Source organism: Ixodes scapularis, unplaced genomic scaffold (assembly GCF_016920785.2).
Source record: "Ixodes scapularis isolate PalLabHiFi unplaced genomic scaffold, ASM1692078v2 ptg001583l_1__unscaffolded, whole genome shotgun sequence".
In the NCBI taxonomy this organism is placed as follows: Eukaryota; Metazoa; Arthropoda; class Arachnida; order Ixodida; family Ixodidae; genus Ixodes; species Ixodes scapularis.
The window spans coordinates 738,130-752,271 of record NW_024610169.1 but is presented as its reverse complement, the minus strand read 5'-3'; the positions used below and the strand labels follow the sequence as shown (position 1 = coordinate 752,271).

The 14,142-nt window shown below is 44.4% G+C and overlaps 1 protein-coding gene across 1 annotated transcript; it reads left to right on the top strand.

Annotated features, from left to right (window-relative positions):
- Window positions 1-7,686: 7,686 nt before the first annotated feature.
- LOC120837287 lies at window positions 7,687-8,300 on the top strand (the record flags this gene model as incomplete). Its single annotated transcript, XM_040206522.3, has 1 exon — window positions 7,687-8,300. A coding segment is annotated over exon 1 (522 nt), but the record flags the coding sequence as incomplete, so codon positions are not given.
- Between the last annotated feature and the right edge of the window lie 5,842 nt (window positions 8,301-14,142).

Here is a 14,142-nt window from a genome sequence, read left to right as displayed (position 1 = left end):
CTTAGTTTCGTAGCGGACAACGGAGTTCTCCGTGCAAACGAGGACAAGCTGCGCATGATAACCGAGTACCCGCGGCCAAACAGTGTCAAATGCTTGCAACGTTTACTAGGATTGACCGGACGTTATCGCCAATTCATCCCATACTGCAGTGAGATCGCTAACCCCTTGAATCTGCTTTTGCGCAGGGGAGAATAGTGGCGTTGGGGACAAGAGCAACAGGACGCTACCCTCGGCTATCAAGCGCTATAAATGACGCCGCTTCCTTACGCCTACCGGATCTTGACCGAACGTTTGATGCTGAAACAGAGGCAAGCGATTCCGGCCTAGGCACCGATAGAGAGCAGAACAAAGTTTTAGAACTGAATCCTAAAGACGGCGATCACACTGCTGGCAATGAGTTCAAGAAGAAACTTGGCAGGCTGCATTGGAACTATGGATATTGTGGTGAGTCGTGTCTGCAGCCTGTATTTTGTATGGTGTATGAGCTGCGTGGCCGCAGGTTAAGGAACCACTATAACAAAAAAAAACAACGTCGGGACAAACGCCTCTTCTTCCACCACTAAACCTTCGCTAAGTGAACGCTACAACCTCATTCTTCGCCGGAGCAACTTTGCTCGGAAGCACAAAACGAAACACAGAAGGCCACGTCACCCACTCTTACCACCTCAACAAAAAACCTTCAAGGTCACCTTCACTCAAAACCCAGGAACCCGTCGTAGTTCAGAGCCTACGCAAAACAAGGTCTTGTTAACACTGCTTCGGTGATTTAGTAACGTTAACAATTATTTTATCAATCGCTTGTTATTAATGTTTCCTTGCAATTTTACAGGAGCACTTGCGTACCGCACAGCGGTACACGATTGTTACATTCAACTACATCGTTATATACTTAAGTGTATTTGCCTTTATATTTTGTGCAACGTTTCTGTTCTGATAAGCTGTCATTTATACAACCTCCAGTTTGCCCGATACAGGTTACAATCAAAAAGTACCTTGTACACAATTTCTGACACACACTCAACATCGTGTTTTCTGTGCTTCGCGAAACCTGTGTTGAAGCAAAGGGGCCATCTGGAACAGCCAATAACCTGTGCGAAAGGAGATTCTGACATTAAATCTGTTGGCTATTCTTTTGATGTTGTGGAAGAATCTCTGAAAGTAGGGAAGGACTACTCGCCTGAAAGGTTTATTATTCTTTCGATCTGATGTCCTGAAATGTACTCCGTAGGATTACTTGCAACTTTGAAGCGCTATACAAGGCAATAAAGAGATTTACTAATCGAATGAAAACTGGACTTTTTAACTTCTGCTTTGACAAGGTTTCGAATTACTCTCACTTTTACACGCTTTGAGTGGCAGCCACTGAAATGATGAAGAGGTTGGCTGCATACTTTTCATATTCTCAACAAAGGCCTCAATTAGTTTTAAGTTGAAGACACAGGTATTGTATGCAACCGTCCCTCGGATTTTCTAAGAAAAACTTTTACTCGGGCGCAATTTTGCCCACATATTTCTCAAGAGATTCCCCTAAAAAGACGTTGGTATATCAAAGAACACATTTTCAGCGTACTTTAAACCTGAAAGAGTTTTGTTGAGAGCGAAATGCCTCGTTTCCAGAGCACCATTTTTTCGACAGTGGAGGAACTTCAGACTGGTGGATTACGCTTGCGGGCGAGGATTCGGGGCTGTTCTTTACTTGTCAGCAACTATAGGGCGTCTCATCATCGACAGGTGTCGTCTTGTTTCGAAAGTCACGGACAGCGCGTGCCGATTCGTTGCCGCCTCGCGGTTTGACGAAAGGGGTTGGGAGGAATCGGGCCGGTAGCGGCAGGCAAATCCACGCGATCCCAGCCACTTTTTGGTTTAAAACGCGCGTTCAGATTGGAAGCCAAAATCCGCTTCCAGTGTGAACGGGCTATAAGTCCCGCACCCCATTTTCTTCCGGTAACCCCGAAGCGCCAGCGGCAGAAGGTCCAGAGCCTGAACTAGGAGAGCGAGACACCACATGCCTCCTCCGCTTCACGGAGGTCTTATGCCGAGGGAGACCAGTCCTCACTCATATGTTCGTGCCAGATTATCTCTCTTTTCTTTAACCTGTATTATGTAAGTTTGCAATAAATTGTGCTTTTAGACTACTGAAGTTTCTTAACACCATGGTGGTGCGGAGCTTAACTTATGTGGGACGAATATTATGCCTACACTAAAGGTTGAGACGAGTTTAAATGACACTTACCAAGATCCTCGTAAGGTTGACATAAACCGTCCCTACCTGAGGATGCAAAAAATAGAAACTCAGAACTGGAGGCAATAAAGTGGAACACTACGTGTGAGCCAACTTAAAAAAAAAAAAAGAATATATAAAAATTTAGAGACATGTTCCAGCGGATTGAGCTGGACCCCACTGATGCCCCAAGACCGCCTTTAATTTTCACAGAGGATTTTTAGAGTTCACTCGCCTTCATTTCAGTCTTTCAAACTCGCCCGCTATTTTCCAGCGACAATGAACATCGTTCTCGGTGACAGGAAGTTCAACATGGCGATATCTTACTTGCATGACGGTGTTTTTTCATTTTCCCAGTGTTTCAAAGAACACCTCTAACATCTTAAGATTCTCATCAAACAATTGCGATCGGCCGGCTTGACAGATCACCCTAGAAAAATGCAACTCGCTTCTCGACAGAGTAACATTGTTAGTTTCGTAATTGACAACTCCGTCCGAACGAGGGCAAGCTGCGCGCAATAACCGAGTACCCGCAGCCACACAACGTCAAAAGCTTGCAACGCTGCTTAGGATTGACTGCATTTTATCGCCAATTTATCTCACACTGCGCCCTTTCTAAGGAAATCTTTAACTCAGGACCGCTTTTACCCACTTATTTCTCCGGAAAGTCTCGTAAATACACGTCTGCAGATGAAACAAACACTTCGTCAGCGTACTTTGAACCTAAGAGAGTTTTGCTGAAAGCGAATGCTTCGTTTCCAGGCCACCATTTCCTGGACAGCGGAGCAACTTCAAACGGGTGTATTACGCTTCTGGTCGGAGCTTCAAGGCTTGACTTGTTACCGACTATAGGACGTCTTACCATGGACGGGCGTCGTGTTGTTTGGAAAGTCACCGACGTCACGCCAGCCTGCCCCGTTGCGATTTGTTGGTGCTTCGCGGTTTTACGAAAGCGGTTGGGAGGAATCGGCCCGGTAGCGACAGGTAAATCCACGCGATTCCAGCCGCTTTGTGGTCAAAAACGCGCGTTCAGACTGGAAGCCGATGACCGCCTCTAGTGTGAACGGGCCATTAGTCCCGCACTCTTTTTTATTCCGGGAATATTCATGCGCCAGCAGCAGAAATTCCAGATCCTGAACCTACAGAGCGAGTCACCACGTGCCTATTTCGCTTGACGGGGGTCGCCATATTTCGCTCTGCGGGTTACCGGTCCTCACTTCTATTGACGTGTCAGATTATTTTTTTTTAAGTTTGCAATATTTAAGCTTGTGATAAATTCTACTTCCAGACAATTGAAGTTTCTTAACACCAAGGCGGTGTGGAGCTTAATTTACGTGTGAAGAATATTATACATACACTAAAGGTGGAAAGGAGTTTGAATGACACTTACCATGCTCAAGAAAACGAAAATCCATTGGAAGAACCCCAACTGAAGACGCAAAGAAGACAAAGTCAGAAGTTGCGGCGGTAAGGAGGAGCACTGCGTGTGTAAAAGCTTTCGAAATAAAGAAAAAAATATATATAATGTTTAGAAACACCGGCTACACAGTTTGAAAAAAATGAACAACACGATTGCACACGATCTAAGGAAAAGGAGTTTATAAAGTGCAATGGGTGTTCACGGAAACATAAACATTGCGTGCTTCACACCAAACAAAACAAATATACGCATCGTCGGACACTATGTCTGCACTGGCCACCCCAAATAGAGTTTCAGCAACTAAAACCAGATGCCAACGTTTAAGTATTTTCCGTCATTTGACTGAAAATTTATACACGATTTTTGAACATTTAAATAAGAAAATGACGAAAAACGGGCCCTACTTAAAGATAGAAATAAATATTGTCTGCTACCAAAAGCTATTTTTATTTTCTTACTGAGAATGGTACCGATTGAAGGAATGATCTAGTTTGAGCCTGTATCTTTGATATTGATCGAAAATGTGCTTGCGAACATTTAACACTGAGATGCCTGCAGTAAACTTATTGTGCTATTCGTGCTCGAATCTCTCGTAGTTGTAATTGTGAAAAGTTAGACTGCTTATTGAAGCATAAATTGATTTCTAACGAAACAGCACCATCACAAAATTCAGTCCGTCCCCGTGTTCGTGTATTTTCTACTACATTTAGCGGGAGAATCAATGCCCCATGACCTGACATCAGGAGATCAATTTCCCACTAAGCTTAGCGGGAAAATTGACGTCACGCGACTTTTCTACTCAGCTTGCTTTTTTTCATTTAGCGTTAAAGTTTATATAAATAAAGGTTGTTTGCTCCCTGAAACGACCGTATAATGCCCTCTAAACAAATTTAAACGATCTCTCTTCAAATTCTGCATTTTATGCAATCTATGACTTTGGAGGTAAGGGAAGATGTTAATGTTTATATTTACTGTTTAAAGCACTTTTTATGGCGTAATGTTTTCTAAATGTCCAAGACAAGCTTCGATAACGATATCCAATAAAAATTTGCCGTGTTCGTAAAGGCAAAAACGAAGTATCAGATCTTGGTATGCGAAAGCAAAAGGAGACAAGAGACACACAAAAACACGTCAGACATGAACCGCGTTCAACTCCATCAAGTTCATTCCCTCTTCCGGCGTGAATAGCCCGCGTGATTATTAGTTTGTTTGTTTGTTTTATTTCGGACACAGGGTCACATGGAGAAAGGACAAAAGGCAGATGAGCTCTGCCTGACGAGGCCCAGTCCCCTCAGTACACTGCATCAGCAGTCAATGGAAAAAAACAAATACGAAACTTCGGGGAAAAAAGAACAAAACAACATTGGGAAGAAACAGCAGTGTAATATCATGGATACCATTACCTTCACAAGGATGAAAATTACACGTCATATTTTATACAGTAGCTAAAATAGACCTGTTAATAATACTATAGACAGTGTATGTAAAGACAAATTGACGTTCAAATTTATTCCAAACAACAGGCCAGAAGATACCTCTTTAAATCGTATTTGAAACTTTTGAAACGTCTAAAACGAGGAGGGTACCCCGATCGCTTCTTGGTGGAAGTAGCGGATAACCTTGTTTCCAAGATGAAAAGAAAAGATGACGATCATATTCCTTCCAGACAACTAACAAGACCAGCGGTGATTCCTTATATTCATAACCTTTCGCACAATCTAAAAAAAGTGGCGGCTCATTTTGAAGTGCCAGTGGTGTTTTCAGCGCCGCATAAGCTGTCTCACTTGTGTTCAAAAATAAACAACAAAAAGGGAGAGGGTAAGGTGTGTCAAAAGAACACGCTAATCAATACGTGGAGTGTGCAACGTCAGTGGTGTATAACATACCATTGAGTTGCGGGAAATCGTATGTCGGCCAAACGGGGCGTTGCATAAATGAAAGGGCCAGAGAACATGCCTGGTCAGTCAAACAGTCCCCGTCGGGCAATCTTGCGGTGCATTGTGATAGGTGCCCATGTAGCCCGGAATTGGAAAAAACAACAGTTCTGGGCAGATACGAAAACAAAACAGCGCGAGAAATACACGAGGCATTCCGCATAAGAGAGCAAGGGGTGAGTCTGTGTATTAGTGCGCCGTCACTGCACTTAACTGATAAAGAGTTTTTCTTTTTGAGCCAACACCCTGAGAGACGGTATTAATAGTCAATGTTGTTTTCAATAAACCTTCAGTTGTGAGTGCGCTTCGTCTCTGTCCCCTTCTTGGTCCTTGTTTATTCGGCGCTTTCCATTCAATGATGTACCAACTAGCCCATTTATCTATTTTACTACAGTTCATTTCTTCTGCAACGGGCCCTTTTTTGTTTCCTAACAATAATCCGTCCTCGGGTGTTTCGTATGCCACCCTTATTGCCGCTACCACTTGCCGGGCTCGACATTATTCCTACGCCATCCGCACGGGAAGCTATCCTCCGGACGTCCTGGCCCTCTTCGGGGGCGTTTTGCCCTCGGCCGGACATGCAAAAAGGATCTGCAAAATCCTGAGATCTGAAGCCTGGAAGCAAGTGGGCAGGTACCGAGACAGCTTAAGGATTTGGTGTTATCAATCAAGTCCCACTGCAAGGACAGCTGAGAAGGTGTACGGGGAAAATCTGAAACTGGCGTCCCAAACCTTGGAGTTCATGTGGGAGAAGCTGTTGGTCTCTTTGCCAAGGAAGAAGAAAGCAAGTGCTCCGTTACCCAACCAAGTCCTTTTCCTGGGAGGAGCGCAAGCGCCCAAGGAGGTCACCGAGATCTTGTAACTTGGACCGAAGTTCAGCATCCAGCCCACTCCTAAACCCATTGAGAAACTCTGCCTGGCGAGAACCCTCGCTGACCGAGTCATTCCGGAAGAAAGGGAGCGATGCATTTCAGAGGCCGTCGACGTCATCAGAAGTAAGCCGAACAACAGGAGAGAGACGATAAGGACACGCAACGTGGTGACATACTTCAGGGAGAGCCAACTCAAGCTTCTGACTGCGGACAAGGAGGGAGGTTTCGTGGTTCTGCCTGAAGGGCTCTTCGGTGAAAAGTCCCACGCCGCCATCCTCAAGAACTTCAGGCAAGTGAACAAGATTTCCCTCAGCAAAGTCAAGACGTCTGCCAGGGATCTGTGTGACAGGCTGCAGCTGAGCCAGCTCGCGAAGAAGATACAAGCCGCCAAAAAACTCAGTCTGGATGTGTTCTTTAATGTCAAGACCCACAAAGTAAACTTTCCGTTTAGAGCGATCGTAACGGAAAGGGATACGTGGCAAAAAGAAGTCGGGGGCTTCCTTAGCAGGCAGTTGGCCGGCCTTGAATTGAGGGACCCATTCCTGGTGCGGAACTCGGAGGCTGTCATAGAATTTTTGGCGAAGGGCGACCAGTCCTACGGTGGAGGCTTTTCTATTGACGTGGAGGACCTTTTCTATTCCATCCCGCATGATAAGCTGTTCCCAGCGGTAAAAAACTGCATTGAAGAAAACGATGAAATATGCTTTAGAAATTCGAGCGGAGTAAGTGTGGAATCTTTTTTAGAGTTACTAGAATGCTATCTTACCTCAACCTTTACGTCCTTTGGGGATGGCGTTTATGTTCAAAAGCGAGGCATATGTATCGGTTCCCGTGTTGCACCAGTGCTTTGCGATATATTTTTGGCTGGATGTGATAAGAGAATATGCAATGATATTGAAAAAATGGGGAAGTTCACAATCTGTCGGTATGTCGATGATTTCTTGGTGCTTGCCCCTAAGTCCGTTACTGTTACCATGGACTTAATCAGCGATGTGTTGGATTGTTTTAACTTGAATTCACACGGATTGACGTTCACCCATGAAACTATGACGAGGGGAAGGCTTCAGTTTTTGGATTTGAGCCTCAACTTCGAAGGTGACCATGTTTGTTGGAAATATGAGCCGCGAACTAAGAAAGGGGTTCTGCCCTTCAATTCTGCGCAATCAAAACTCGTTAAAAGGGGAACAGCATCGTGCCTAATGAGAGCCTCCCTTGCAAAATCATGCCACCATGTCGCGGATGAAAGCTTCCTCACGCAGGTGAATCGTCTAAAACGAGGAGGGTACCCCGATCGCTTCTTGGTGGAAGTAGCGGATAACCTTGTTTCCAAGATGAAAAGAAAAGATGACGATCATATTCCTTCCAGACAACTAACAAGACCGGCGGTGATTCCTTATATTCATAACCCTTCGCACAATCTAAAAAAAGTGGCGGCTCATTTTGAAGTGCCAGTGGTGTTTTCAGCGCCGCATAAGCTGTCTCACTTGTGTTCAAAAATAAACAACAAAAAGGGAGAGGGTAAGGTGTGTCAAAAGAAACACGCTAATCAATACGTGGAGTGTGCAACGTCAGTGGTGTATAACATACCATTGAGTTGCGGGAAATCGTATGTCGGCCAAACGGGGCGTTGCATAAATGAAAGGGCCAGAGAACATGCCTGGTCAGTCAAACAGTCCCCGTCGGGCAATCTTGCGGTGCATTGTGATAGGTGCCCATGTAGCCCGGAATTGGAAAAAACAACAGTTCTGGGCAGATACGAAAACAAAACAGCGCGAGAAATACACGAGGCATTCCGCATAAGAGAGCAAGGGGTGAGTCTGTGTATTAGTGCGCCGTCACTGCACTTAACTGATAAAGAGTTTTTCTTTTTGAGCCAACACCCTGAGAGACGGTATTAATAGTCAATGTTGTTTTCAATAAACCTTCAGTTGTGAGTGCGCTTCGTCTCTGTCCCCTTCTTGGTCCTTGTTTATTCGGCGCTTTCCATTCAATCAATTGAAACTCCCACGTGAAGCAGTATTTCGTATTATTCCCATAACATCTCGATGCTTGTTTAAGAATTGAGGTATCATGTATTCTAGTTTCTGGTTCCCATAGGTTGTTCTTAACCAAGGTATCCTATGGGATTCATGCCTTAAATAATATTCGTTTCGTCGTTTAGTATGCAAATTGAAAGTGTTAGATGGAGCATTTGGTTAACGTTAAGCAAATTGTGCTTTAAAAAGTACGGGGCTGTATGGTTCATGAAATTTAGATTATCTATGCAGCGTATTGCCTTTTTTGCATGATACAAAGCCTCTCGAGGTTTGCCCTAGTTGTCGATCCCCAGACTAATAAACAGTAATTAAGATGAGAATGCACTAAAAAGTAATACAATTGCAGTTTTAACCAATTTGGCATCAAAGATCTAACTTTGTATAAGATGCCAATGGATCGAGAGATGTTCCTGTGAATTTTATTTATATGGGCGGGTCCATGATAAGTTTTCTTCAAAAAGAACACCTAAAAATTTATAAATGGAGACTTGTTCAATTACACTGTTTTGGAACTTTAAGATAATATTAGTCATCAAGTTTATTTCGTGGCTTGAAAATTACATATTTGGTGGTTGCTCACGTTTAATTGTAGCTGATTTGATCCTAGCGAGGAACACAGCTCCCTTAGCCACATGTTAGCCGCAGTTTCAAGGTCCCGCAAATGATTACCAGAAAAGAACAAGGTCGTATCGTCCGCATATAAAATTATATCCGGATTTGTGGGATGTTTACAATGTCATTTATATAGATAATACAGAACAATGGTTCCAGAATAGACCTCTGAGGAACCCCATAGTGATTAGTTCACGCATTGATCGGTAGCCATTTATACAAGTATACTGCATTCTACAGATCAGTTCTAGCGCCACACCTCAGATTCCATAAAAAGGAAGTTTGTGAAACAGGAAACAGGAACAGGAAACAGGATGACAGCGCCCCTGCCGGCACCAGCCCATGCTCTTCCCTCTGCCCTCCGACCGATGCTCATTATCTCCCTCTCGAGAAACCTTCCTCCTTTCTGCTCAAATTAAGAGATTTGTGACTCGCATTACCGTCGCTCCTCTGTATGAGGAATACCGCGACCACTTCCCGTCCCAACTGGCAAGGTACTTTTTGATAGCCGGCGCATCGTTAAAGATGGGCTTGCATCTCTCGCAGCTATGCATGTGCGGTTTTAGGGGTGGATCTCTTGTTACTGAAAGCTTATATTTGTGTTCTTTTGATCTATCGGTTAGACAACGCCCTGTCTGCCCAATGTAAGCCCTGCCGGAATACAGTGGAATTCAGCATACTACCTTCTCTTCACATTTGGGAAATTTTCCTTTGTGTTTGTTTTCGCATTAACTTTAATGTATAATTTTCGAATCTTTGTTCTTACACGTAAAAAGTGTTTTTAAATCATCTGAGGAACGTTTCTTGATGTGGTGAGGGAACCCGCGAGTATACGGAACGGTAAGAAGTCTCTTGGGTTCTTTCTGTTTCCTTTGCACTTTTCTTGTTTGCCAATAGCGGAGAGACCACCGTTTTTGCTAAATATGTGGGGTTCCGTGCGATCCCTAGTCGCAGGGCTTGGTTTTGTGGGGATTTCGGACACTGAGAACTTCGGCGACGATGCGGACGGCGCGCGAGAAACGAGCGCGGGGCCAAAGCACGGGGCGCGAGGCGCGTGACGGGGAGACAGGACAGTTCAGGCATGGTGGCGCAAGCCACCGAACACCGGGCTCGAAGAATGAACATGTCTTCATCATGACTTGGCCCCTTCCTCCGGACAAGCGGTGAGCGAGAATGCCACTGTCCTTAAGGCTGTCCTACCCATAGTGAAGACATAACTTTAACAGTGATGATGAGATGACCGACTTAATAATTCCATGTTTAACGGTCTTTGAATTCGAGCTTTTAAACGGAAGTAAAGGTGTATTAGTTCTCTGCTCGTAGATCCAGCATTTCTCTGGTTTTTGTTTTGGCTTTTGATCTTTAGATCTGTAAACTGTAGTCATTCTTCGTTTCCTGTGCCATCAGTGAATTCTAATCTGAACGAATGCCTCTGAAAACATTATGTTACGTTTTTTTTTATTTATTTCTTTATGCATTTCATTTGTGTGCATTACGAGGTAATCATCTACAAAGTGAAACATATATAGGTCTCGTTTAAACACACAAAAGGGCATGAATTCGTGGAGACGGGATCATTTAGGTTCTTTGAATTAGCATGGGAAATGTTTTTAAAAACACAACTACCACCCCCCAAGAAAGGAGGTGACATTGGAAAACCTCAAGGGCCTGGTTTTCTCAACTTATCCAACCAGCATCTGACACCCCATACTGCGACAGTTCTCACCAAGGACCGAAGTTCAACCCAGCCGTTGTACTTTCTCGTGTCGACATGGTGATGACTATTCATCGAGCGTTAATCATGGTGCCAGAGACCCAGCGGGACCGATTCGTGACCTCAGAGGTGCGCTCAAGTTGGAAGGAGGGACTTGTGATGCAAAAGCACAGGAGCCACCTCAATGCTATTCGTAAGCTAAACACCTTTGATCTGCGCTTACTGAAATCAGACAAGGAAGGAGACTTTGTAGTGTTGAGGGATGGAACGTTTAATAAAGAATCATTAAGAGTGGTAAAGAAATATTTTTCTAAAAACGATCGAATTCCTTTCGAGAGATTAAGGAGAAGGTCGGCGAAGTAGTGGAAAAGAACCAATTGGAGTCTTCTTGTGCATTTATAAGAAAGGAAAGGAATAACCATCTAGAGGTGCTTTTCAAAATTAAAAACACATAAGCCAGAGAAGCAGTTCAGGTGCATAGTACCCGAAGTAGGGACGTGGCAGAGGCGCTAGGTACATTCGTTAAAAACAAATAAACCCTCTCAACATTTCTCATTCCTTCAGAATCCTAGATTCTAGAGCACTGGTCCTCAACCACTGATGTTTCGCGGACCCCTTTCGGATTCTCGGAGATGATGGGGGGTGACGGGAAGGAAAAGGTATAGAGAAATTATGATAATTATTTAATAAATCAGTGTAACTAAGAGCTAGACTCCTCTCATTGACATACACACGAGAAAACTTACTCTAAACTTGAAACATTTCTTGTCAATCTAAAAAAAACATACATAGCTTTTATTGCCGGTATTGACTAATAAGGGCTTCGCGGACCCCGAGAATGACTTCGCGGAGCCCAAAAGGTCCGCGGAACTCCATTTGAGGACCACGGCTTTAGAGATTGCTTGGAGACTTTGGGCAGGGTTCACCACAAACGGATGGCAGTGTTCTCACCCAACACCAAAAAGTTGTCTGTCTTTTCTGACACGAAAACTATGACTCAAAAAGTTGAATCTGCGATCATTGGGCAGACTTGAAAAAATTCAGAATGACGCAAGGATAAGCCTTAGAGTGTTTCTACAGCTACTCAAGTTGTACCTTCGGTCGCTACTCGCAGAGTTTCAAGGGAATGTCTACAATCAAACAAACGGAATGTGCATTGGGTCCGCTGTGCCTCCTCTTCTGAGCGAGCTTTATATGAGCGCCGTGGATGTCGCAGTCAATTCAGAGATGACTCGCTGGTTGACTTCCGGAGACCTATATATTTCGCTTCGTAGATGATTACTTAGTAATGCACACAAACGAAATTTAAAAAAAAACAACGTAACATCATGGTTTCAGAGGCATTCTTTGAGATAACACTTCACTGAGGATATAGGAAACGAAGAAGGACAACAAATCCTAGATCCAAAAATAAAAACAAAAGAAACAGAGCCATGCTGGATGTACGAGCAGAGAACATATAAACATTTACTTCCTTTAAAATGTCGATTTAAAGACAGCTAAAAAAGAATTAAGTCGGTCATCTCATCAACACTGATAAAGTCGTGTCCATCAATGGAGAAGACAGCATAAAGAACAAATCCGTGCGACCAGGGAGAGCACGGCACCCCACAGACCTAGCAAAAATGGCGGCCTCTGGGCTATTAGCAAAGAGGAAAAGTGATGAGAAAACAAAAAGACCCAAGAAATTTCTTACCATTTCGCACACTCACAGATTCTTTCACTACATCAAAAAACTGTTGTCAGATGATTCAACGCACCGTTCACGTGTCAGAACTAACTTTCAAAAATTGTACAAAAAGTTAACGGAGAAGATAGGCTAGAAAATAAATGCGAAAAGAAACACAAAGAAAAATTTGGCAAATGCGAAGAGAAGGTAGTATACTCGCTTCCACTGTCTTGTGGCGAAACGTGTGGTGCATTCGGGTGGTCGCCTCTTTCCTCTGACCTTGAATCAGCAAAGCGTCTCCCCCCCTTTCCTCGCCACCAGAGTTACTCGGGATCCTATTCAGCCCATCACAACTCCTGGGTTCAGAGCGCTCTGACATTCTCAGACCATCCACGGAAGTAAAACGTATTGACATTGGTACTGTATCAAAAGAAAAAAAAATCTTCCAGTGTACGGTGGACGATGGCGCAACATTTACACTTACAACGTGATGAAATAACGGTTGTGACCTAAATTATTCTGCGTAATAACATGTTAAAAAAAAAAAAACAGTATGCGAATTGATTTTTGAAGAAAGGGTCCAAAGCCAATGTTTGGAAAGAGTTGTCGACTCATCGCGTTTTCGATTCTGAACGCGCTGTGATAGCGGTCATGCGTACGGCAGAACAGGCAAATATGAAATGGTTAATAAACCGCATTTTTCTCTCGGGGGATATTGTGCAAGCAGGATTTAGCACATATCGCCATGTGACGCAACTCACGGTGCATTCTATTCGGCTCTCCTGTTATCTTAAGACATGAAGCTTTGAACACACTTTTACCAAACCCGAACCTTTCTTGAAGCGACCACAAAACCCGGTAAAACAGCGGAGAACTCTGCGAGCTGTTTCTTCGGCGTTTAGGTTTAGCATGTTCACCGGCGTTAGATGAGCGACTTCGTGGAGACACTGGGAATACTTCCCACGTCGACTTTTCCTGTTACGGTCAAAAACGAATGTCGTCCAGTCCGTTCTAATCCTCGCAGCGTCGAATGCACAAGCGCTTTGTGGAACCAGATATCCATCGCCGGCATGCCGGACCCCGGGCACTACCGCAAACCACTTCCGGCCACCGTCAACAAAACCACGTGATCACCGCCCAAGTACCGCGTGACGCCTGCGCCGTTCCGCACTCTGACGGCTGCAGACGGAGTGCTAGGGAGCGCTCTGAGAGGCAAGTGCGCCCTCGGAAAGAACCAGCGGATCAGGCACCGCACTATCTTTCCACCACCAGATTTCGCGCGATCTGGAAAGCGCGCTCAAGAGTGTGCAGAAAGTACCACGCGAATTAGGTATCACATCGGGCAGACAGGGCGGTGCCTTAACACTAGATTAAAATTGCACACATATAAGCTTTCAGTAACAGGAGAACGCCCCCTAAAAGCGCATGTGTATAGCTGAGAAGGATGCAAGCCCATGTTTGCGGCTATCAAAAAGCACCCTGACCGGTTGGGACAAGAAGTGGACGAGGCCTTCCTCATAGAGAGAAGCGGCAACAGTGTGAGTCAGAAATCCCTTTTTTGAGCAGAAAGGAGGATAGGTTTCAAGAGAAGGAGATAGGAAGCCTCGGTTGGGGCAGAGAGGAATGTCTGTGACCTTAAGGCGGCAGGTCGCTCTCAAGATCAC